This window comes from Dendropsophus ebraccatus, chromosome 4 (assembly GCF_027789765.1).
Source record: "Dendropsophus ebraccatus isolate aDenEbr1 chromosome 4, aDenEbr1.pat, whole genome shotgun sequence".
In the NCBI taxonomy this organism is placed as follows: domain Eukaryota; kingdom Metazoa; phylum Chordata; class Amphibia; order Anura; family Hylidae; genus Dendropsophus; species Dendropsophus ebraccatus.
In genome coordinates, this window is record NC_091457.1 from 92,026,690 (window position 1) to 92,053,564 (window position 26,875).

The 26,875-nt window shown below is 41.6% G+C and overlaps 1 protein-coding gene across 3 annotated transcripts in view; it reads right to left on the minus strand.

Annotated features, from left to right (window-relative positions):
* The window catches only part of SLC9A5 (solute carrier family 9 member A5), a 78,182-nt gene that overhangs the window by 10,788 nt on the left and 40,519 nt on the right, over positions 1-26,875 (minus strand). For all 3 annotated transcript variants that reach the window (XM_069968586.1, XM_069968585.1, XM_069968587.1), the window contains exons 6-13: positions 26,632-26,852; positions 25,244-25,446; positions 8,986-9,075; positions 6,065-6,135; positions 4,123-4,252; positions 2,407-2,495; positions 2,109-2,235; positions 1,857-2,021 (exon numbers count right to left, since the gene is read on the minus strand). In XM_069968586.1, the coding sequence (XP_069824687.1) occupies positions 1,857-2,021; positions 2,109-2,235; positions 2,407-2,495; positions 4,123-4,252; positions 6,065-6,135; positions 8,986-9,075; positions 25,244-25,446; positions 26,632-26,852 (1,096 nt within the window). The remainder of the gene's footprint in view (positions 1-1,856; positions 2,022-2,108; positions 2,236-2,406; positions 2,496-4,122; positions 4,253-6,064; positions 6,136-8,985; positions 9,076-25,243; positions 25,447-26,631; positions 26,853-26,875) is intronic.

Sequence of the window (26,875 nt, forward strand, 5' to 3'; positions counted from 1 at the left end):
AATTCTTATACAATTATATGCCTAGTTATTCTGATATATGAATCCTTAATTTATTGCACTGAACAGAATATTTAGTGGACCAATATCTACAATAAATACATCATGGTAGCAGTTAAAATTCTGCCCTTTTCTAAAATACTTTCCTCCCAGATTTATTAGGGAAACCAATCACAGCTCAGCTTTCAGCAGCTCTGGTAAAATAAATGCTGAAATTTGACTGGTTGTCACCAGTTTCTATTTTACACATCTTGGCCTTTGTGTTTCCCAGTTCATCATTTTTAAGAACTCTGCTTGCTGTCATCGAAATGAAACATTCCTGTGTAGATTTAGAGCATGGGTCTCCAAACTGAGGCCCTCCAGCTGTTGCGAAACCACAACTCCCATCATGCCTGGACAGCTAAAGCTTTGGATTTGGCTGTCCAGGCATGATGGGAAATGTAGTTTTGCAACAGCTGGAGGACCGCAGTTTGGAGACCAATGATTTAAAGGCTGGAAACCTCTGTAAAATTAGTTGTGGTCACACAGCTCTAATGTTTTGTAATGAATTAGGCCAGAGCTACAATGCAACTTTTTGTACTGCTACAAGATTTTAACTATTGAGTGACAGCTGCAGCCCATAAGACTGCATACAGCTCAGTGCAATACTTTAGCTGTAGCTCGATATCTCAAATCAATTTGTAGCACTACAAAAATTCACAGCGTAGCCCTGGCCTTAGAAGCACAAACCTCTTTCCAGTCCTGGATTCCAGGCCTACTCAGGACTAGGTAATAATAGGCTATCGGAATCAGCTGCTCAGCCAATCGCGGCTGAGCACAGTTATGACGCGGCAGAGGGGGGCCGGCATGAGGGACGGCAGGAGTGGGTCGGCCGGCCTCCCGAAGATGACGTCTTTGACAACATTACAGACAGGGTTGCTCGACACGGATCAGGTATGTATACTGCACTACTCTTCCGGGTACACGGGCCGTGGTCGGGGAACACAGGAAGGGGGCCATTCACATACATAACATACATTACAAAGTGGTATAACTTTGTAATGTGTGTTATTTTTTGAATAATTTCTTAGCACCGCACTACCCCTTTAACTGCTTGCTTGTTATACACAGAATCTGGCTTTTCCACATAGGTTCCATTCCATTGGCTCCAGTTCTGCTGTTGAGGTTTTCTTCTCTCTTACAGAGGAAAAATCCTAAAATGAATCTGATAAACATCTGAGGATAAAATTACCCGGCATGGCGGTACTGTGCAAGCGGCACGATTACGTCAATAGAATCCGCTTGTAAATACATGCAATCTGGATGTTTCCATTTACTTTACTGAGAAAGTCATCTTAGGAACAAGAACCTCTGAATATTATATGTCTCACTGCCAGAGTAAGCTAAAAATACCCTAATAAACAACCCGCACCACAAGGACAGATTCCCATTCTGACCACAGAGCGAGACCAAAGAAGAAAAATATAGGTGAGACACGGGACAAAGCACATCATGGCCGGAGACTTAACTCCAATGCTATGGGCTTGCTATTGGCTAGAATGATTTGTAAAAGCATTTCAGAATTTCCTAAATTTTTGAGTGAAAATGTGGATAGGATTCATCCCCTTTAGAAGTGTCCTAAACTTTACAGAATTAAAATTTTTGCACAAAACACAGGAAAGAAAATCTGAGATTTTTGAGCAATTAAGTAATTGCTCCAAAATCTGCAACAATTTGACACCAAACCCAACTGAAAAACCATTAATAAAACCCCTTATGTGTCTAACCTACTTGGGGTCAGGGGCTTCCATAAAATAAAAAAACACTATCTTTGTTTTATTAAGAAATTAAGAAACAGGAAGTGATGATCATCTCATTACCTTCTTGCGTCCATCTTTCTTCACCCGTGACTTGGACGAGCAGATGTTGTGCTTGGTGGATTTAAAAGACTCCAATCTTCGCTTCATGATCTGTTGGAAAACCTCTTTTTCCTGCCGTTCCTGCTCATCCTGCGTCATAAAATGGCGACTGTAGCTGGCTTTACACTATAATGAGAAGATTATAGGTTCTTTAGGTCGACTGGACTACAGGAATTTTTAAAGATGTTTTATAAAATAGGTGAGAAACCGCACCATCCGGCGTGGTTTATAGAGGCTGCCACTTAGCACGTGATGCATGACTGCATCTTCTCTGTCCTTTCCACTGCGGACAGTGTCAATTGCCTGAAGATCCAGACATGCCTTGCTCCCATTTTCCCTTCTAAAATAAAAAAAAAAAAAATTACATTAATAGGTGCACATCTTTTTGGAAAGAGTGAGTGATGTCATGTTGTAATGTCACAATGTAAGGATTTCCTTCTTCAGATAGATGTAATGACACAACACAGGTACAGATGATGCAATGCAAACAAGATGATACATGGCTCCTTACAGAAGGTTGGTCACTGAAGTCTCTGACATAGATGCTCGGCTTGGCATGGACGGTAAGGATAGTCTATCTGGTGACACTATATGACCTCCCTATAAGACAGGATTGGTCAAAGGATTAGTACAAGTGATGTCCAAACTAACTGGCTACTGTCAGAAAGATCATTGGCTGGAAGAAATACACTTAATTTATGAATTGTGTTCAGCCATTTTTTAAGGCTTGGAGACTACCAATGTAAGGCTGGGTTCACACTACATTTTTGCAATCCCTTTTTTTTTCATCCGTTTTTGCAAAAAACAGATGGAAAATGGATGCATTTGTGTGTATCCGATTTGATCCTTTTTTCCATTGACTTCCATTATATAAAAAAACGGGTCAAAATGCAGCAGTTTTTTTTTAACGTACACAAAAATGTAGTACTCTACCGTTTGTTTTCATGTACGTTAAAAAAAGGATGCATTGTGATCTGTGTTTATTTTTTTTAAAGTGGAGGTTAATGGAAAAAAAGATGAAAATGGATGCACACAAATGCATTTGTTTTCTTTGCAAAAACGTATGGGAAAAAACGGATTGCAAAAACGCAGTGTGAACTATTAAATTGTCCCCTTGCTTTCTCAGACTTGCACATAACAAGTTATATGGCGATACATATCTTATTTCTTAATAGCTAGCTAGATATGGAAATAAAATTTCCTCCGTAATCTAAAATGAAATCAAAATAAATTTTGACCCAGGTTCCCAAAAACAGATTTTATTTGACTTTTTTCCGAAGGGGATAAGGGAGGGTAAGTGATTGTACATATTAATAATGAAGTTATACATCTAAAAGATGTAGTTCTGGAAACACTTAGCCCCTTTTGATATGTGAGCCCCTCTGTCATTATTAGGAAGGTATAAATGTTCCCAGTCTCCTTCTCCTGTCCCAGCCTGACTCATTGTCCATCTGGCCAGGAAATCTATTTTTGAGTTGGTATAATTCAGGATGGGATCTGTGCTGTTCCAGGTGCACAGATACAAGACAAATGCACATTCATCAGATTTTGCTAACGCCTTCATCTTTTTTTTTTTTTTTAAAACACCATCTTTTTTTTATAAGATCTTTTGTGTTACATTGCGCATTTTTTACGCTAACTGAACACGGAAAAGTCCTACAACTTTTGAATATAATTTGCATTTCAATTCAGTTGAATTATTGTTGTAAAAAGTTAGAAAAGCATTTTTGATCCAGTCCTGCCCACACAACTGATGGGATGACCCCAACAGCAGCACTAATCTCTCTTGTCCTGAACCTATATGTTGATTGCAACAGGCCACAAAAGACACAAAACCTTCTATTTTACTATGATTAAAGGGGTTATTCCCATCTTGGCTAAATGCTTATATGGCACGTCAATTTCAATATTATACTTGCCTCCTCCTTATATGCCCGCTTTTCCCATCCCATTGTTGAAAGCTCATTGTCATGTTACAGACCACCACCAGAAGAATTGCACCAATTATACCATATCAATAATATCCTACTATAACTATAAAAAAAACTTTTCATACCATACATTTTAAGAAACCAATCCATTTCCAGTAACCAATAAAATGCAGGGAGAGGAGCCTGTCTGCAGTCTGTAGTCTATATACAAACTATTGTGCACATCTGTGACTGCCTACTGTGTGACTGTGACAGGTTAATTTCAAGAAAAGGTTGATAACTCGGTATATATCTACCTGATCTGCCAAACTTAATGCGTCTCGAATATTAAGCTTGTAGCAAACTTCCCATATTTCATCCTTGATCCGATATGCAGATTTTCTCATCAGCAGCTGACTCAGGTACTTCTTATCAAACTGCTCCCACCTAGGACGACCAAAGAAATTTAGAATAAAAAATAAATTACAAACTTTATGCAAAAAACTAAATAAAAAATATACAAGTTCATTTATTGTATATTGTAGAATTCTGCAACTTTCTAACATGGGTCAAAGGGGTACTAGATTGCCTGCTCCACTGAGAATTCTGGGAAGAAAGGATATGCAAAATAGCTCTCACCACTTTGGTGGTGAGTGGTGTACCTTCAAGACCAGTGTTTCACTCTACCTGGGAGTCTTAAGAGTCCTATCACACAGGCTGACTACGGTCCAATCATTTTAGTAAACGAGTGCTGATCAGCTAGGTCTCACTATTACACGTAGCTTTGTTCTGAGCTTGTTTACTGGGCAATTACATGGGCAGACTATCGGCAGCAATGGCTGCACAGACATCGTTAGCAAAGTCCGTGCAGCCCTTGCCTTTAATGTAAAATAATCAAGTATTAACTGATAGCACCAGGTATGGCAAGGGCAGTCAGACAGATATAGGCAGAGAGTGAGCCCTGGCTGTTCCCACCCTCTGTCCTTGCCTACTTGCCTCAATCAGCCCTAGGCGGCTGCGGACAGCTACGAAGGCGGCCCCTGCACTAGTATAAGTGGAACACAGAACACAGACAGACAAACACAATAAAGCGATAGTGAACAGTCCAGGTCAGTAACAGCGGGAAACAAAGGTACAAAAAACGGAGGTAGTCGGATAATCAAGGGTCAGGCAATACGGTCAAGGCAGGCGGCGAAACTGGGAAGTCAGGAAACAAGCGAAGGGTCAGAAAACAAGCAAAAGGTTAGAGTACTGTAAATCACAGCGAGCTAGCCTAGCAAGGAACACTAGAGCCAGCACTGGGCTTACACACTATTTATGCAGGATCAGCAGCTGATTGGAACAACTCCTGATCCTCCACACAGCTCACCTGCACAGCAGCAGGTTAACTCTGCGGCTGCCAAGGCATAACAAGCATGACGGGTGGGGCTGAACAAACCTAAAATAGACCTGTTTTCAGACAGGGTTCTGGAACTGCACAGAAACACCAACTCAGAAAGCCTGAACCGAAACTTACAACATTTCGTGGTGTCCTTGGGCCTTCCTCTGTGTCCTTGGCTCTTCTCTGGTCTCTGTAGCTCAGCATTCTGTTCCAGTCTCTGAACTGACAGGCCACCGGCAGCTCAGTCAATCACTGGTCCCGGGCTGTCTCAGCCTGTGACTGAGTGTCCACAGCCTGTTAGCGCAGAGACTGGAACAGAAGCCCTCGGCCCTGCATCGCAATTACACATAGTCATGTGCACCCGATGCGCGATTTTAGGTCTGGACCTGAAGAAACGATCAGCCATTTAATATCATCATTACCAGGATCAGATGACTGTGCTGCTCACAGATCACCATGTTTACCAGATAAACTACTGTTTTGAGCTGCCTCAGACAATTGAAACATAAGTCTATTGAGAAATGTTGCAAAAAGATGGTATATCATTAAGTGCTGACACTGCGATACACTGTGCTGGCATCCGACAGTCTTTTTTGGAAGGTCTGAAACATTTAGAGAACAATGATAGATATAAAAGCAATCAGGCCTCGTCCAGCTGTGGGCAAGACCCTAATGCATGATCCATGATAGTGAGCAGTTCACAGATGTATTGATGTCCTGTGTACTTCTGAAGGGGATAAAGTCCATGGAGCTGCTGCTGAATGTGCAATTGTGTGCATTGGCCCATAGACTGTAATGTGTCCTACACAGTCAGTACTTGCAGGTCCACAGCTACAAAGTACAGCTGTGTGGATAAAGACAAGTAAGGGTTCACTTACTTGTCTCTCCAGTGATGGTAGCCATGGTGCCCAATTATGTCCTCAACAGCTGCCATAATGTGGTCAAATGCCTAAGGAGGAGAAAAAACATGCAAGTCAACACACTTTCATGACTGTAAAAAAAAACCTTTCAAAATATAACAACCTTTACTAAGAATCTCTTAAAGGGAACAAATCAATGCAGTTGTGTTGATTATGCTCCCAGGGACGCTGTACAGACCTCTCAGATGGGTCTCCTATCATGTTGGGAGTTCCTGGCTTAATTTCCCAGTAAAACGCTGTTTAATCAAGTGCGAGGCAAGGGAAGAGCCATCAACTAGTCATCTAGGTGGTGTCCGAGCCATGACTAGTCACGGCTCTCTGCCTGTCTGCGTGATCTGTGGACTGTGATTGACAGGCAAAGAGGCTAGTTAGATGACTAGTTTAAGGCCCCTGCCTTAAACTAGGTTTAAACAGCGTTTTATTAGGACATGAAGCTATGGAGCCAACAACCCCTGACATGATAGGAGACCCGTCTGTGAGGTCTATGCAGTCTCCCAGAGACCCTAATCAGCACAAATGTGCTATTCTATTAAAGAATAAGATGCCATGTTTAGTGTATCTGAAAATGTGCAAGCAATGTTTTAATATCTTACTTTATCAGTACTAAGGTCTTATCTACATGTTCCTTAAATTTATCTGAATTGCAGATTTTCAATTACAGCTCATAAATTTCTATTGGGCTATTTACATTAACCATAGTTTTACAAATCCACAATCCATGCAGCAAAAAAAATAGTGCAAGCCGCAATTGTGGCATGAATACACGCATAGAATCAATGAGAGCGTCTGCAATTTTTGCAGATCCGTAAACTTTGTGAAAGCAACGTCTGCAAAAAATAAAGATCACCTAATTTAATTATCACCTTCCCATTTTTTTTTCGGATCCACAAAAAATGCGGATTATGGATGCACTAATGACAAATGTTTTGCGGATTGCGGACATAATATATGGTCCTGAAAAACTAATGAACGTTAGTGTAAAAGGCCAAAAACCTGCTGCTACATCGCTCATATGTCCTCTTAATCAGTCTTGTCATAAAGCAATTGGCTGTGATTTACTACTACCAATCCGATTGTAAATGGAATCGCACCAAAATGTTGGTGCAATGCAACGGACCCACAATTTGCACCTTTATAAGTCTTCTACAGTGTGAAGTAAAGATAATTTAACAAGATTTTAGGGGAGATTTATGAAAGTGTAAATATACACCTGGTTTAAACTGCCCACAGCAACCAATCACAGCGCCTCTTATATTTTACCAGAGCTGAAAGCTAAGCTGTGATTGGTTGCTGTGGGCAGTTCACACCAGGTGTATATTTACACCCTTTCATAAATCTCCCCCATAGGGTACTGAACAACTATTCTCACAAATACACTAAGGCTGCATTCACATGTTCTGGGAAGTTGTCCGTGCTCACGAATCCGTGCGCACGGACAATTTTATAGCCCATTGCTTTCTATGGGGTTATTCAGATGTTCCGTGATTTCACGGATCCGGATTTCCGGATTTCACGGATTACTCGGAACGGATGCACGGAAAGGATTCCCAATAGAAATCAATGAGATCCGTGTTTTTCACGGATGTACACGGATGTGACATCCATGTTTATCCGTGAAAAACACGGATGTGATTTAATCAATGTCATTTAAAATGCTGTAAGACACGGATACAAAACAGATGCAAAACAGACTGTTTTGCACGGATCACGGAGGTAGCTGCCGGACCACAATCACGGACCGGGAAAATCACTGAACGTGTGAATGCAGCCTAAGGGCCATTTAAAATGTTGCTTCTAGTAGTCTCCCTTTAAGGCTATGTTCACACTACGTAAGTTTCCGGCCGTAGCACGCTCCATGAATAAGCGGCAGGAGATTTACGTAGTTTGCGTACAATGTAAAGTATACAATCTACTGCTGCACAGTTCACACTACGTACAAACTTACGCCTGGATCGTATGCGGCGCCCTAAAAAATGAACCAGACCATTGTTTCGGGACGGAAATGCTGTAACTTACGCCCGTAGCGTAAAATGCGGTCCCGTACGAAGTGGTGATTTCTTCTTTTTTCCACTTTGATTTGCCGATCCAAAAGGTTCTGTGGGGTGTCCGGGGCTAGCCGAAGATTTCCAAGTAAAAGACCGCTGTCAGATCGCTATGTACGCCGCTGGGGAAGCGTACGCAGCTTACGGGCATAAGTTCGCAGACTGTACGTAGCCGGACGCAACTTGCGTAAATTCCGGCCGGAGTTTTACACTCTGCGGCCGGACTTATACGTAGTGTGAACATAGCCTGTAACTTGAGAACTATGCAGAACATTTCATCATATAATGATAAAGCTTTACTTACTAAAGGCTACTTCTAACATATACATTGTGATCTTCATGACTTTTGTTTCCATAACGGGACTTTGCGGGCGTGAAAAGGAAGGCCGTCTTTTGATAATGACAGCCACAAATAATGATCAGGATCGTTATCTGTGACTGTCATTAACCATGGACGGTTGTCTTTTAGCACTGAAATAACGACCATGTGGAAAGACGGACGTCATTTTTACGTAGTGGGAACAAAGCCTTAGGCATCACACCACTATTATAACACCACTACATATTCAAGATGTTACTTGTTTATGATTTGCAGGACTACAAGCTTTGTTGTGCACTGGTCCTTTCATAGCCATGCCCAAAATAACTCTGAGCATTCTTCATGCCTTTATGATGTCAGATTCTCCTTTCTTATATGTCTATCTATACTCCCTCCTCCCCTCCAAACCACAGAAAAGCTGACCCTGGCTCTGTGGTTTGCTATGGGCACTTAATTAGATGGCATGAATGATTTGCAAGGGATGGAGGATGAACAGCTGTTATGACTGAAGATCTTACATGCTCATGTAATTCTTCACTTAGCGTTGGCTTGTGGTGGTCTCGTCTCTTCACTTTTAGCCACTTGACAAGAGGTTTGATGGTCAGACCCTGCAACAGAAGAGAAGGTGAGCATTTCTATTTTAGATCTAATATCCATTCATGACAGATTCAGTCTATTCTGCAATTAAAATTCACCTACTACTAAGCCTCCTGAAAACCTTAGATTGTTCTTGTTCATCTAAGGGAAACATGTGCTTACCAGAAATTCAACGACTAGTGACACATAAAAAGCAATGATAAATGCTTTTCATAATACCAATGGAGAAATCAGAGATGGAAAGAGTAAGCTGAGTAATGACATCTAATGCCAGGCAGCTGCTGTAAAAGCTAATACGATCTTGGTTTAGGACCACTGGAATAGGCCAGCATTGTATGATCTAATAAGGCTATAGCAATACGGACAATGCTGTGTAGCACTGGTTGCATAATATAATTCAAGTTTATCATTATGAAAACAAGATGGTTGTGCTCATTCTGGATGGCTGGTGGTCACTTATTGTTTTTTGGCTTTATTTTCTTAATAAGGGAAATAAAATATCTACTGACCCCCACCTCTTCAGTGTATAAACCTTGTCAAACTGTTACCGATATCTCATCTTTTAAAACCTAAAGGAGTGTGAGTAGCGGATGGGGGAGACTTAGATTATTTACCAAAAGTTTAAGAGGAGTAAATCTTTAATTTATTATTCAATATTCTCTATCCTAGGAATTTTCAAGAATTTAGAATATTTGCTCAAATAAGGCTGTTTGTGGAGACCTTATTTGTTGAACAGTTTCTTTCTAAAGGAAAGCTCTGCTAAGCCGATCACTTGATGTCCCATTGTTTTGATTTAGGGCCTGTTTGGGTGGGCAGATGGGCTGCAGATGAAAAGTGCTGATTGGCACTTATTTGCTAAACCTTCACAAGGTTTCAACAATAATGCAGCTGGCCCACTCGAATGATCACAGGATCATTTGGGCTGCCCATTAAATTCATCACTGAGGGCATCATGCTGTCAGGATGTGCAAAATAGTTCTCACTGGACCTACAAGAGACTTTAATCGCCACCATGTCTACTACTTTGCATCAATTACAGCATGCTCCCAGCATGGCCAGCATCTGGATGACACTAAAGATAAAATACAAGTGAAACTTAATTAATCAGTTCAGGACTGTTTGGAAGATGCGACAGGATACTCACCTAAACTCAAAGATCAACGTCTTGCAATTTGCTGACCTTACAACTTTGACAGACTCATGGAGATATCATCACCCTGATCAAGTAAAAACACTCCTCACATGCTCATCAATCATTGCCTCAAATTGATTATGTTTTAGTTTCAGCATTGCAAGTCCCCAGACTCTACCTGCGCTATCAATGACATGGTCATTTCACACCACGTTCTGCTTACTTTTTCCCTTAGTGACCATACACCCAAAGGCAAAGACTGTGTTTCCAAGTCCCCTAACTCTCCTCCAACAGATGGTGGTAAGCATTGATGTTTATGGGGGGAATGAGAAGAGACGGTGGTTGGCTGAACGAGCAATCGGCAGATAGCTGTCTTATGTGTATGGCTACCTTAAAGAGTCCCTGTCGTTAAATTTTTTTGGGGGAGAAATCAATAGTCCAGGAGATTTTAAGAAACTTTGTAATTGGGTTTATTAGGCAAATATGCTACTATCTGCATTTAAAAAGCCTTTCCCCAGGCCCCCCCCCCCTCCTTTCCTTTCTGTCATACACTGCTCAGAATCAGGAAATCTCGACAGTTTTTTTTATCAGTCGGATCCTGTCTGAGCTATGGAGAGGGGAGGAAGGAGGAGCGAGATTAGTCTGCAGCAGAGAGCAAAGAGCAAAGGATTACACAGCGGGGGAGCTATTCAGAGTGCTATTCAAAGGTCAGAGAGGTCAGTGGTGACTGTCAGAGGAGAGAGCCAGTGATGTTGCTGTAAACTAACTCTTTGTTGTCCTGTTTTGGTGCCTCATTTCCCTCTCTACATAGGAAACCCATGAAGACAGGGGGGAGAGCTTCAAACTGCTTTTTCATGATAAATTTTAATGATAAAAATTAATTTTTTGGGCTAATAAACCCAACTACAAAGTTTCTTAAAATCGCCTGTACTATTGATTTCTGCAAAAAAAATTTTCAACAACAGTGACACTTTAAGTCAACATTTAATAACATTATCAACTTTGAAACTTGGCAGTAAATAGAATGACTTTAAAGGGGAAAGTGAGGAAACTGGTTGCAGTATATATTCTATCAATGTGGCTGCATGAGAAGACGACTCAAAATCATTCTGAAAAATATCACCATCCATTTTTCACTTGGTTTAACTTGGTTTATGTAATCACTGCATCTTGGCAAAGGAGGGTGAACTCTCGTATACAGAAGAAATAATGCTTATACAAACAATTATATATAATTGTATATATATATATATATATATATAATATAAAATATTATATAAATAAATATCGCCTCACAATGTTGGCAAGACTACAACTTACAGTTCATTGCCCTTTTGGACATTTATTATACAGTAACAGGCCAACTAAGGGCTCTGTGCAAATGGCTAAGTGGAGCTGTTAAGAGATGATATATCCAGGTGATATGCCATCAATCTTTGAAAGACCCTTTGGCACAAACTTAATATATTGCAAACATAACAAGATCAATCATGCTATAGGATGGAAAATGCAAAAAATCTAAATCAAATAATCTAAACACAGGGGATTTGTTCCTTTCCTGACCATCTGCAAACTCTTTCTCCTCCTGAGACCCTCTGTTTATTAGGCCACTGACTGCTAAGTAGATTCCTATTACCTCCCCATGTTCCTATTGCCCCCTAACTAGGATGATAAATATGTATGTGACATTAATTGTTATACCCTGGACATGAGATGTGTCTGGCTGTGAAGATGGCTGCTGGAACTACAAAGGAAAAGAACAAAATAAATAAAAAAAATCACTTTTGCGCATCAGGTGTGGACTGTAAAAACTCCCCAACACATATATACACACATATAATATATATATATATATATATATATATATATATATATATATATATATATATATATATATTATATACACATACATAGAGTGTCACTTTTTTTTATTTACCCAGACAATCCTTCGATATCATCTATAATCAATATCACCTATACAATTCAATTGAGTAGCTAACTGAAATTTTTAAGGGTGGAAAAATAAAAATAACTGAAATAATGTGGTTGCATAAATCTGCACACCCTTAAACTAATATTTTCTACCCTTTGAACTGATGACTGCATTCAGTCATTTTGGGTAGAAGTCTATCAGCATGGCACATCTAGACTTAGCAATCTTTGCCCACTCCTTCTTGCAAAAGTGCTCCAAATCTTTCAGATTGCAAGGACATCTCATCTACAGGTCAACCCACTGATTTTCTATTGGATTCAGGTCTAGAATCTTTTTTGTCATTCTTTTGTTGATGTGGTAGTATGCCTTTGTTCTCTGCATAATGCTGCCTTCACTATGCATCTATCTATGGTGATCTTTTGGTGATAAGCAACTTTTGGAATTATGCGCAAAAAGTTCAACCTTGGTCTCACTAGACCATACCATGCTTTCCCACATTCTTAAGGGTAGAAACACACATAGCGGATTTCTCACTGCAAATTTGCAACGAAATCCGCTGCGGATCCCTTCCTGTTGGTTTTTATGAGAGGAGATACTCGCAGCGGGATTACTGTGACAGCTCCATTAACCCCCTCCGGCCGGAGCATTACGGCTGGATGTCCCTGTCAGCCAATCAGTGCGCTGCCTGGCCGGAAGGGGGTTAATGGGGCTGTCACTTACATACTCGCAGTGGGATGTCAATTCGCAGCTAGAAAACTGCTGCGGATCTGTTACGTGTATTTGTGCCCTTAAACAGACTTTTTTTTTGACAAAGCATATCTAGGCTTGGATGTTTTACTGTACCCTACTCTACCCCACAGCCCAGACATATTAAGAATTTCTACAGCTCCTTTAGGGTGCGTTCACACCTACAGGATCTGCAGCAGATTTGATGCTGTGTTCAATTATTTAAATTAAATCTGCTGCAGAAAATCAGCTGCAGATCCTGTAGGTGTGAACGCACCATTAATAGGAAACTAACAGCAGGTTCGTACAAAGGAACCTGCTGTTATGTACCTTTCCAATCTGTTGCGCAATTTCATTGTAATTTGGTGCACTGGGGCCCCTTAGTGCGCCCGCCCACCAACTTCTTCTGTGTCATTTGTATATGTATGCATAAAGTAGTGACGTCTTCTTCCCTCAGCCCATGATCCTGTGCAATGTTTAAATTCACTGTATGTACAGCTGGTATAAGGTATACATTTTCTTGTATATAGTTATGTATGAGCAGCTGGTATAAGTTATAAATCATCTTGTGTACCGTGATACAGATCTTGAAAGTTTATTCTGGGCAACTTCTTGTATATATTTGTAAACATACAGCAGGTATAGAATATACATCTTCTTATATACAGTGATATGGACCATGCTGGTAGAACCTGGGTATCAGGCACCTTCTGGTATATAATAATGAGATAAATAAATTCTAAATTATAAACGTATGCATAATGAATCTTGATGTGTGTCTAATACAAGAAGGAGTTACATTAAGCATGGAAACCACAAGCTGTGCTCCCATTACTATATTGTATTATCTGGTTATACCCCTTACCGATGACTGACAGCTCATGCCCTGTAAGAAATTTGTTTTGACCCTAATGGACTTAAACATGTGAATACAGGGCGCTAAGACTGAAAGCAGTCATTAACCCTTTCCAAGCTACCTGCAGAACCTGCTCATGGTCTTGTGAACCTTCTTGCTGGTTATTACTACAGCAGTGAAGAGGTTAACAGCACATTCAGCTCTATATTAATTGAATCATGTCACAAAGTTCCGATGTAAATAAAAGAACAATTAGAGGCAGATCTGATTGAACTATTCTCTCTACAAATATGCTGTGAAAGGCGAGTCTGCGGGGGCTGTGGTGCAGCTGAGGTATTGGTGGTGGCTAGTGAATAATGAAGCACATTATACAGACACCGGACAATGTATAAGTGAATTATACCCTGAAGGGGAACTAATGGACATGTCACATTATCATCCTAACTTAATCTTCTCTGTCACTTTCGTAAATGTCTCGGCCATCCTTATGTTAATAAAGTGTAAACATAGTACAATGAAAAGTTCTGCAACTTTCCAATACATTCTGGGCCAGATTTATCAATCTGTAGGATACAAAAATCAGACACATTATGCTATAAGAGATTAGAGGGATCTGTTTTTTTATGTACGGAAAAATGTGCCTTACCACATCTTCCCAATGTTAAAATTAAACGTACTAAAATTGAAAAAGTAAAACTGAAGAATAAATGCAGTGTAAACCCAGCTGAGGGTTTGTTACAATTGTATTCAGTCTGGACAATCCACATATGCAGCAGACACAATCTCTCTGCTCTTACTGAAAGACCACACTGTTTAGCCCACAGTGTAGCAAGCAATCAGCTGTGAAAAGTATCAGGTCTGTACAGGTGTTTAGCCTTTTATCTGGAATAGTGATGCACGATGCACCGAAATATCGATACTAATATCGATATTCGGGGCAAAAAAACGGTTCGGTACCAGGATTTCCTGGTATCGATACTTTATGTTAAGATGTGCAATAGCGCAGCTTAAAGGGGTTGTCCAGCGAAATTTTTTTTTCTTTCAAATCAACTGGTTTCAGAAAGTTAAATAGATTTGTAATTTACTTCTATTTAAAAATCTCAAGTATTCCCATACTTATAAGCTACTATATATCCTGCAGGAAGTGGTGTTTGTTTACATTCAGAAACACTGCTCTCTACTGACATCTCTGGCGGAGTCAGGAACTGTACAGAGCAGCAGCAAGTCCCCATAGAAAACCTCTCCTGCTCAGGACAGTTCCTGACTCCACCAGAGATGTCAGTAGAGAGCACTGTTTCTGAATGTAAACAAACAACATTTCCTGCAGGACATACAACAGTGTATAAGTATGGGAAGACTTGAGATTTTTAAATAGAAGTAAATTACAATTCTATTTAACTTTCTGATACCAGCTGATCTGAAAGAATTTTTTTTTCCGCTGGACAACCCCTTTAACATAGAGTATAGTGCAGAGAACACGGCCGGCGGCTATCTGAGCGCCGGCCGTGTTCTCTGTGTGCTCCCCACCCTCCGCACAGCTCACCAACTCCTTCTCCATGCTGCCTGGTCCCGGTGTCATCTCTCTCCCCCACGCGGCTCACCAACTTCTGCTCCATCTCCATGCTGCCCGGTCAAGCAGGTTAGTGAGCCAGCGTGCCACAGCACATGTGTCACGGCCGGGGGTTAACCCCACACTTCCCACTGGCCGACCCCTGGTCTGCAACCTGCGCGGGCCGTCCGGGTACGGCATGCCGCTGTCACTAATGGAGCGGTATTTATACTGGGCTGTGCTCCGTTGTGACTCCCAGCCCCCGCACACAGGCCGCAGCCTCCTCACTACGGGACAATCTCCAAAGCCATCGGCTGCGGCGTACGGAGCAGCTCGGATGCTGCTGAGTGCTGACACTTCACAGCGGCATCTACACAGTTACACCGGCTATTTAACTGTGTAGATGCCGCTGTGTCAGCAGCATCTGAGCCGCTCCGTGCGCCTCAGCCGATGGCTTTAGAGATTGTCCCGTAGTGAGGAGGCTGCGGCCTGTGTGCGGGGGCCGGGAGTCACAACGAGGAGGGAGGGAGGAGTGACGCCGGGACCGAGCAGCATGGAGCAGGAGGTGAGGGTTCTGCTCCACTACAACTATTACTATCCCCAATGTACTATACTAGTGCTGGGTCAGCACTAGTATAGTATGTTGGGGATAGTAGTTGTATAGCTATGTGTCAACCATACAACTACTATCCCCAATATACTATACTAATGTTATGTGTCAGCCATACTACTACTACCCCCAATATACTTTACTTGTTTTATGTCAGCCATACTACTACCCCCAACCTACTATACTGTGCATCTGCCATACTACTACTACCCCCATCATACTATACTGTGCATTTGCCATACTACTACTACCCCCAACCTACTATACTGTGCATCTGCCATACTACTACTACTACCCCCATCATACTATACTGTGCATTTGCCATACTACTACTACCCCCAACCTACTATACTGTGCATCTGCCATACTACTACTACCCCCAACCTACTATACTGTGCAACTGCCATACTACTACTACCCCCAACATACTATACTGTGCATTTGCCATACTACTACCCCAACCTACTATACTGTGCATCTGCCATACTACTACTACCCCCAACCTACTATACTGTGCAACTGCCATACTACTACTACCCCCATCATACTATACTGTGCATTTGCCATACTACTACCCCCAACATACTATATTGTGCATTTGCCATACTACTACCCCCAACCTACTATACTGTGCATCTGCCATACTACTACTACCCCAACCTACTATACTGTGCATCTCCCATACTACTACTACCCCCAACCTACTATACTGTGCATCCCCATACTACTACAACCCAAACCTACTATACTGTGCATCTGCCATACTACTACTACCCCCAACCTACTATACTGTGAGTCAGCCATACAACTATTATCCCCAACATACTATACTGTGTCAGCCATACAACTACTACCCCCAACATACTATACTGTGTGTCAGCCATACAACTACTACCCCCAACATACTATACTGTGTGTCAGCCATACAACTACTACCCCCAACATACTATACTGTGTGTCAGCCATACAACTATTATCCCCAACATACTATACTGTGTGTCAGCCATACAACTACTACCCCCAACATACTATACTGTGTGTCAGCCATACAACTACTACCCCCAACATACTATACTGTGTGTCAGCCATACAACTACTACCCCCAACATACTATACTGTGTGTCAGCCATACTACCTTCCCAATCTTGCACAGTATACAGTGTTTGCACCAAAAAAGTCATATATGCAAACACGGTACCAATCAAAGCTGCAAATCACTGCGCACTAAAAAAAAGACTCTCAGACAGCCCTACCGGCTGAAAGATTTTAAAAGTTATGGGAATCAGAAAACAGCATTATATTGAATCAAGTATCGAAATGGTATTGAGTATCGAAATAAAAAAGTTGGTATTGGTATCGAACTCAAAATTCTGGTATCGTGACATCCCTAATCTGGAAACAGTAATACAATCATTGACAGACAAAAAAATGCATCAAGAAGGAGTTGTTGGAATCGAATGAAACTTTATACATGTGAATGTAATGAGAACACATGTAAGTAATATGACAATGACAATATTAAACCAAAATGATGAGTTAATTGGGGAAGACTGTACAACCTCTAGTACCCTGTTGGAAATAAATATCCCCCAGGATGTCCTGCACATATCAGTTAGATGTTAAGGCCCCTTGTTTCAATACTAGAGGTGACTGACTGTCCTAAGCGATGGCTACGAAGATCACCACATCAACTGTCGGGCGGTGTGTTGTTTCACAGCAAAGACAGGATTGAAGTTCTCACCACAAGGCCTTCATATTTGATTATGACCATCGCTGTATTCCAAACAGAACCTCAACTTGTTGTGTTCACAAGACCACTGCAAACGAAGGCAACAGTGGCTGTCAATGGCATAACATGTAATGGGTGATGTCACACAAACTGTCCCTGTGCAGAGCACCTGGAAATGACCCAGGCAGCGAGAGGGGTGTGTACTTAAGGTTCATCTGTGTCCGGATGGTGGACAAGGAAACTGGGGGAGCTGCTTGTGCTTGTCAGTGGATCAAACAGCCCTCTTTACTGGTGGTCTGTCTAGGCCATCTGGAGCCTGTTTGCCGTATGTGTGTTCTCATGTAACCTCTGTTCCCCAACACCTCCTAACAGCTTGGTAATAACAGCCTAGATAGTGGGCAGTTAGTCAAAATGACCATCCTGCTTCTCTCCATCTAGTGATATATCCCCTCTCAAAATCTGTCAGCTGGGCAAATTTTGAGAGTGTCTTAGAGGAATGTCCAGCAGTAAGCAATCTCTCAGAAGAGGAACGTTACCCAAAAGTTGGAAACAAGTATTGCATTATTAGCTTTTCTGAATTACCAGATGATGAATTATTGTATAGAAACATAGATAAATACTATTATACAGAAAAACTCTTATTGGTGTGCGTAAAGACTATAAAGATCTCACCTGCAGCCACATTTTTACTGACTTCACTTGTCCGGGGAGTGAACATTCATGTCACGGCTACATTGCTGTAACGCAAGATCGGATTCTGGGCTTTGTTCCATTGTGCATGTGACTGATAAGACATACACATGGTTAGAGCTCTCTATCACAGAGGGAAGCTGAGGGAGGAAGCATCTGTAGTCTGCCTGCTTACAATGTACTTCCTCCCATATTTGCTCATACAGGTGCACACCTCTCTCCTCAGCCTATGGCTATAATCCAGCCATGACTAAGAAATGGTCAAGATGGCAATGCATTGGCATTTTATTTGCTTTGCCTTTCTGTACTGGTAGATCACTGACTTGGACTTTCCAGGTCATTCCTCCAATACCCTCACTCTTTCAACACCCCCCTGCCCCCAACTCACCATAACAGTTTCTTGACCACTTCGCTACTTGTCTTTATCACTTCTATTGATACGCCATAAGTCATACTGGATGATTTTAATATCCCTATTGACAGCTTAAGGCCCTATTACACGCTGATAGTAAAAGGGGCAAGCGAGCCGACCCCTTACTATTGCCGGACCCTTACTACGCTTACTCCCTGTTCCCTGCTCACTGCAGGCACCATTACACGCACTGACAGCGAGCGAGTAATAGCGGCGGGCGGGGGAAGGGGGCTGCGAGGAACGGGGAGCTGTGGGAGGGGCTCCCTGGACAATCTTTAGATCGTCTGGGGAACCCACGCTGACACTCCTATTGCACGGAGCGTAAGCCAACAGACTGCCATTAACATTAAAAAAAATTTCAACATGTTGAAAGTCAAGGATCAGCTGCCATTTTGCATGTCCACTGATCATTGCCTTTAAACAACAGCTAATACACCAAGTAATTATAGGCTGAATACGGCCGATAATCGATTGGTGTAATAGGGCCTCATCTGTTTCTTTTTTTAAAGTTGAAGTCAGGTGGCGTAATATTATTTGAAAAGGCAGGGGCAGCAGGAAAAAAAATAAACCATCACGATTCACCTCTCCCCGTGCCTCTCCATCTCTGGATCGCTGCTCCAGGATCTCTTGTGACATCACAACTCGGGATAAATGCCTTCCAAGGGGGGTCCCAGAGGCAATCGCGCCCATCGCATGGGGTGACATAAGTGTTGCTTGGCTAACATGCTCAGCTCTGCCCCGCCTACTTTGAAGTATGTAAAATGGCCAGAATTCTCCTTTAACCTCCTTTCTTGGCCTCTTTCAGCTTTCGGATTCTCCTTTCCAGCTCTTACACCGCAACCTTCTTTTCTTTAATAAAAAATCTTATCCTCCTCTTCATGTTACTAACTCACACACATACAGAAACCTACATGCCATCAACACATAACTTCTAGACACTCTACAGTTTCCACTGTCTGTAATAGTTTCCCTCTCCTGTCCAAATTTGTCTGCCAAAATTAAACCACAACATCCATAATGCCCTCAAAACCACCCTGGGCAAACTGGCGCTACACCCAGTCTTTGTGAACCCGGCCGGGGGAAAGGGAGCGAGCCTAATTTAAGACAAGTGTACTTGTATGCCGGTCTTAATAAATGCCCCCCTATATGTTTATTCTATAAAGTTGCTACTCTGCCCTTCACTTTTTAAAGCAAACCTACCTTACCTCTTTTATCTCCTCTTTGCCAATTACCCAACATACCTATTCAACACATTTAACACTCTCCTCAAGCAGAAAGTGCAGACATCCTTCACTCACCTCTGTGCTCAAGACCTATTCTTCTAGGCTCCAAGTACTGTAGATCCCATGTCCTCTCACATTTCCTTCTCATCCCTCTCTCAGCCTTTGACCCAGTACCAAATGAAGAAAATCTCCAGGCTCCTCTCTTAAGGCTTTCCTTAGCAATATAAGGCTATGTTCACACTACGTATATTTCAGTCAGTATTGCAACCAAAACCAGGAGTGGATTAAAAACACAGAAAGGCTCTGTTCACACAATGGTGATGGCCGCCATATAACAGTAAATAACTGCCATTATTTCAATACAACAGCCGTTGTTCTAAAATAACAGCAAATATTTGCCATTAAATGGCAGCCATCCACTCAATTTCAACATTATGTGAACAGATCCTTTCTGTGCTTTTAATCCACTCCTGGTTTTGGTTGCAATACTGACTGAAATATACTGACTGAAATATACATATACTGACTGAAATATACGTAGTGTGAACGCAGCCTAAAAATGAACAGCACACCATAGTGTAGAAATCAGGCAAAAGGGTATCAGGAAAAAGAGAAAATGGAGATTCTCACCTGATGGTGTTGTGCAAAAACAAGGCACAACACTCGACCACAGCAGGCATATGAACCGCAGCCACTCCCAGGCAACCAAAACGGGAAAGTAACAGCACCAAAATCCTCCACTCCACAACTGGGTCCAACGGGCGCAGGTCCAGGTAAAAAAGCAAGGCAAAATAAAGTACTAAAAATATATTAAAAAATGACACAACACGTTTAGAGATCGCACAATCCCTTTTTCAAGGTCAGACACTTGAGAAAGGGATCGATGCGATCTCGAAATGCGTTGTCGTTTTTTCAATATATTTTTAGTACTTTATTTTGCCTTGCTTTTTTACCTGGACCTGGACCTGGACCTGCACCCATTGGACCCAGTTGTGGAGTGGAGGATTTTGGTGCCCATGCACCTTAGACTTTGTTCAACTGTACACTCTGCTCGCAGCAGGTTGGGCCATCAATGTAAGGTGTATGGGGCTCTGCTGACCGTCCACCGCCAGATGATGACGGTGGAGATAGGGGTCGGGTGTGATGAAAAATCCTGTCTGACCCCTTTGTTTCTTAGCGCTCTCCTCCCCATACAGAACATAGTAAAGCTCGACCATGCTGAATGTTTCTGTGTATGGGGAAGACAGGCAGCAGGAGAAACTGATGGCTGAACAATCGTTTATGCTTCAGTTATTGAAAGTGTATAGGGGCCTTCACTCTAGTTCCACTACCTGCACTAGTGACCCTATTGCCTTATGCCTTGTCCAGTCTCTATCCAACTGTCACTGTTCACTAAACTAAGCTATTCAACCTCTCCCTTTCTTCTGTCATCTCTCACTTGACCTTCAAATACTCTAGCCCTCCTGCCTTTTGCCTCAACCGCTTTTCACATAAACTGTAAGCCCTTGTGAGAAGGTCCCTCGCCCATGTGTGATTTGATGGTATCATTGTATAATGTCTGATTGTCTGTGTATATGTACCCCAGAATGGTAAAGATCTGTAGAACATGTTAGTGCTATATGAATAAATATTAAAGGGGTATTCCATCCGAGAGGTAAAATTTAAATGCTCCCAAACCTAGTTGGTCTTTCTCACCAAGGCCCTCTAAGTATTTTGAGCCACCTCGCATCTTTCTTTCTGCCGCCGTTCCTGAGTTACAAGTTTTTCTAAAAGCCGATCTATATTCAAGATGGCGCCGGCCAGGAAACTATATTTCCATCATACAGTGCTTCTCCGATTGGTCCGTTCAAGTACCTGTCCCCTTAGCTTTCTTTCCTGCCAATTGCTTGTCATTACTATTGCACAGTAAACAAAGGACTGTTTTTTTTACTGATGTGCATTACATCACCCTAGTATGTATTTCACTAGGTTTAGGTATGTCAACCCCCAGTATGTATTCCACATGTACTCCCCTCGGAGAGAGCCACTGGCAGCACATCCCTACAGATGTAGTGAGCTGATCCCAACATGTCAGATGTAGCAGAGAGAGAAGACGCAGGGGAAGGGGGGTAATGGAGACGAAGGCTCAGCACACTGGAGGCACGGTCCACTGAAGGTGATGTCAGTGGGTCACGTGTTCTCTGTCTCTTCAGTGCGCAGGGTTATAATCATTAACCCAGTACATAGAAGAGATGGAGGACATGAGATTCAGGTCTCTGAAAGTGAGGGCAAGGAGGAACGAGCCAGACGGGATGGACTCCTTTTTAGGAGCTATTCTACAGAACGATTATCAGCTGTTAAGGCCGATAATCGTCCCATGGAATAGAAGGCAACAATCAGCCAACATCGTTTATGTCGGCTGATCGTTGCAGTTGTTTGTTTTACAACATGTTGAAAAACAACCAACTGATACAGCAATGATCTGCTGCCATCACCCCGTGGAATAGGAGCAGCGGCAGCAGACGCTGCTGTATGCCATGGGCTGCCTGGACGATAGAGCGATCACCTGGGCAGCCCCATACACCCCCCCCCCTGCAGCTCCCCCGGACTCACATGCTCGCTGCTGCCATGTGGATTAGCGGCGGCAGTGAGCGGGGAACGAGTAGCGATAAGAGCGCTCATTTGCTCCTCAATTCGGCCTGTGGAATAGGGCCTTTAGCTTCTATTTTGTGCCCAGAGGGGGAGAGTCCGTAGAAATAGTCACTAAACTGATCAAAACATCTAATTACCTTATTGGGGCAAAGGAAAAAAAACAACAAAAAGGGGAGCCCCAATTCAGTGCTAGGCCAGCTTGTGTGTATTCAGCATGTGATAGTCAAGGATGGACATCCCAGAAGCTCTTGTTCCCTATGTAAAAACTAAACCTGAAGCCAGCACTATCCTACCAATAAGGAGGCATCATGCTATAATGTGGTAGTCTCAAACCTGTGGCTGTCTAGCTACTCAAGAACCACTGGCTAGAGGCCACTGTCATATATGTCATATACAATATAGAAAATTAGCTTTATATCATGAAAATACTCTCTATATATTAATTCTAACACTATACAATCACTTCAGCATCACACTATTCTCTATTAGGCCTCTTTGATGTGCCGTAAAAGAAATTTTACTATATTTATTCCCATCTACAAGTCATAACATACTGTATAAGACAATGCAGTTCCTGCCATCTAGTGGTTATGTTATTGAACTGCAGGACTATAATGAGAAGTTATAGTCATGAAGAATTAAGCATAAAAACACCTTATTAAGAGTTAGTTAATGTACTTATCCTTGCATTCCAAGAAAAGTGATTGATCCAGCACTTTCAGTAAAACTTTAGAGTTTATTCCAATATTGATGAAAATCAGGACATTATACCACAATGCAACACACCACTAGGTTCTGGGGATGCGTTTCGATCACATGCATGCTCTTGTTAACAGACAACCAGTTGTTCTTCCTCAGTGACTTAAATATCATCCTTTAAATATCTAGTACCCAATGTGTACTGCCCTGTTATGCAGGTGGCTAAATAAATCACTACCCTTGCTTAACATGATTTGCATCTTTACCAAACTTATTCTTCTCCGGTGAGTGGTACTCACAATTTGCATTTTGTCACTGATTTCTATCCCAAACAGCACCATGCTGATTATATAGATACTGTAGGTTTCAGACTTGCATAGAAAAGGAAATAACTCCAGATTTCAGTAAACATTATGTAAACAGACCCCATAATTTGTCTCGTGCCAAATGTATGACACTTAAAGCATTATCCTTGTATGATGATTTGATGTCAGACAAAGGGGGTCTTGTCACAATGAGGGATAAATCCATGTATGTAAGTTCCATTGAGAACATGCTAGGTAACACTAATACTTTCAATCCCACTCCTAAAATACATAATGAATTAGAAAAACAGGTTGTTAACATGGAAGCACTTACTAAACGCATAGCTGGATACCTGATTGTACAAGAACCTGTAACTACTGTATATGCTTCACCTAAAACGCACAAAGATATTTTGTCTTTGCGAGCTATAGTATTGAGTTTGGGTTTGTTGTTACATCATTGAATGTCTATCTTTATCGGTTGATTCATGGTTACAACTGTTAGTCAAAAGGGGTCCTAGATACTTACAGGACTCCTGTGCTTTCTTGTCTAAATGGCCCTGGCTGATATGTGACGTCACTTCTTTGTATACTGGCATATCCAGGAATAAGGCATTAACAGCACTGAAATTTCACCTTACTAAATATACTAATTATTCTGTAGACTTGAGCCATTTTAATATAGAGGCGAACACTATTTTGTTAAATAACAACTTCTTTATGTTCAACTGCAACCTAACAATGTCATTTTGTGGCCAGTCACTTTTCTCTCCACATCCAGTGGTATGGGAGATTTATCAACGACAAATATTAATTATATGGTCTGGCTATATGTCTCTGTTTGTGGAGTATTTAAAGGAGAAATGTTTAAAATCTGGCAGCCGGCAGGGACAGAGGGGAATTTAATCAGGAGTACAAACTTACCTCTCCCCTTGCCCACGGTAAACGGCAGGACCGGCCTCAGGAACCCCGCAGGAACGGCCTCAAGAAAGGCATTTTCCCCCCGAGTTGTGATGACATCACGACTCGGGGGAAATTGCCCGTCCCAGCTGATGGACTTGCCAGTCCATCAGCTGGGTCGTGATGTGTCAGTGCTGTAGGTCACGGAGCCTAGCGGGGTTTCCCAGGCTGGTCCTGCTCCTCACCGAGGGCACGGGGAGATGTAAGTTCGATCAAATTCCCCCCCTGCCGGCCGCCAGATTTTAAAGATGGCCGGACTTCTCCTTTAAATGGAAATTCACACAATTTGAAGTTTACACATTTATAGGCCGGGTTCACACATCATATCTTTTTCAATTACTAACATCTGTTGTTGCAGATTGCCCTTTGTAGTGTGGTCTGCAACAACGGCAAACAGTTATTATCCCCATATATAGTTTGAGCCATACCGCTCATACATTAGGAGACATACTATAACGAGCACAATTTTCACCAGAAAGGTTCTACTGGTTACAAAAATAGGTTTTTACTTAAAAAAAATGTAGGCTTACTACTAAAAAGTTAAAAATCAAAGCACTTAAGCATATTAATGACATCACAGGAATCCTAATGAGAGAGAAACCAGGGGTTTAGAGGCTGACATTTCCTTTATTTGACAAGGAAAGCTTCAAATTATGTATTGTCATTGTGTACAAAGTAAAAAATATCAGCTATTTCTCAAAACAAGAAGTTATGATTAACTTACCTGAAACATGACAGTGAAAAACACCACTACAATTGTAGTTGCCACAAAATAGTCTTTAGCTTTCACTTTTCTCCTGTCCAATAATATAACCAAAGCAAAGGCGACTGCACCCCGAAGGCCACCGTATGACATCACAACTTGATCTATCCTATCCAGTGGAAGGAGTCTAAAGTGGTTCAAAACACAAGTCTGTAGCACAACACCTAGAAAATAAAATTTGTTTGTTTTAGGTATCAATTTGTTTAACTTTAGTTATTGTCATCTTTGGGACAACTTATAAGGTTATGGGCACCTTTGTATTGATTTTTTATTGTTGATTTGAATGCAAAATGCAGCAACTTTCTAAACAGTTTTAATTGAAAACGTCCAACAATTTAGCTACTACTCAGAAAAAGATCGATCCATCAGACTGACTGTGCTCTTAGTGTTAGAGATAACTGTGGGGGGAAGGGGGTTACACACAAGCTAAACTTGTACATAGAGGGAAGAGAATCTTACACAGAGGCGAGCAGATACAAGGCAGTGTGCATAGGAAAACATATAGACAGTGTACAGGTACAGAGAGAAAATAGAGCTTACTCAGCAAGCAAAAAGTAAAAGTAAGCAAAATGTTTAATAAAAAATGATGGAGAATATGTTTTTCACACCAAGTGCACAAATAGGAATAAAACATGTTTTTTAAAAGGTGTCCATAGCCACCACTTTTAACAAATCCTTTACATTAAGCAAATTCCTGACAGTGAGATGACTGCATGGGGCTTCCAGCTGCTGAGAATACATGTAACAAGAATGGGGAACTTTAAATGAATGACTATCTCCACAATGAATCTATGCCAGCAATCTTACTAAGTAAGTAAACATCACCCAACACATTGAGCATCAGCATCTGAGTACAGCCTGTATCATACCCCAGAGCTACATACATATACACACTTTTGAAAACAGTCTGTTTGTCAACAGACACCACTTAAAGTGAATCTGTCACTTGCAATTCACAAACTTGTAATGCTGTTAGATTTATCAAGAGTTTCTGCCTAGGTTTTGGTAAAATATTGCTGCAATTTTTTGGGCAATCACTTATTTGTTCAAAAATGTATGACTTTTGTACAAACATTTAAAAAGAGTGTTGCCCAAAGGGGGCGTCTGGTAACAAACACACTATGCAGAGAAAGACAAGTTGCAGAGCAGAAATACGCTGAAAAATCCCATTTACAAGAAAATAAATGGCCAGATATAGTGCTGCTCCTTATGTACACACACAGGATAGCCTACCCTAAAAAGTCAATTGAAACAACAGATATGCGTTTATCATTATACAAGGTTACATATTTTCCTCTGCAGGTAATAATTTTTACTTTTGTTAAAGGGCAAGAAATGCAAAAACTCACCAACAGCCCGGAACACAAAGATGAAGATTAGTGTGGACAGGACCAGGGCTGTGTCCCATGCCCACTTGGATGTGTCCACTGCTGATATTCCGAGGAAGATAAAGATGATTGTCTCAGAGCTGCTGGCTAAAGTCTTCATTGTGTATTTTACAGTGGTCCTTGATTTGTTGGAAATGTTGGCCTCTACATATTTTTTGCAACATAAACCACAAAATGTCACCCTGTGAAGATAATATAAAGATTT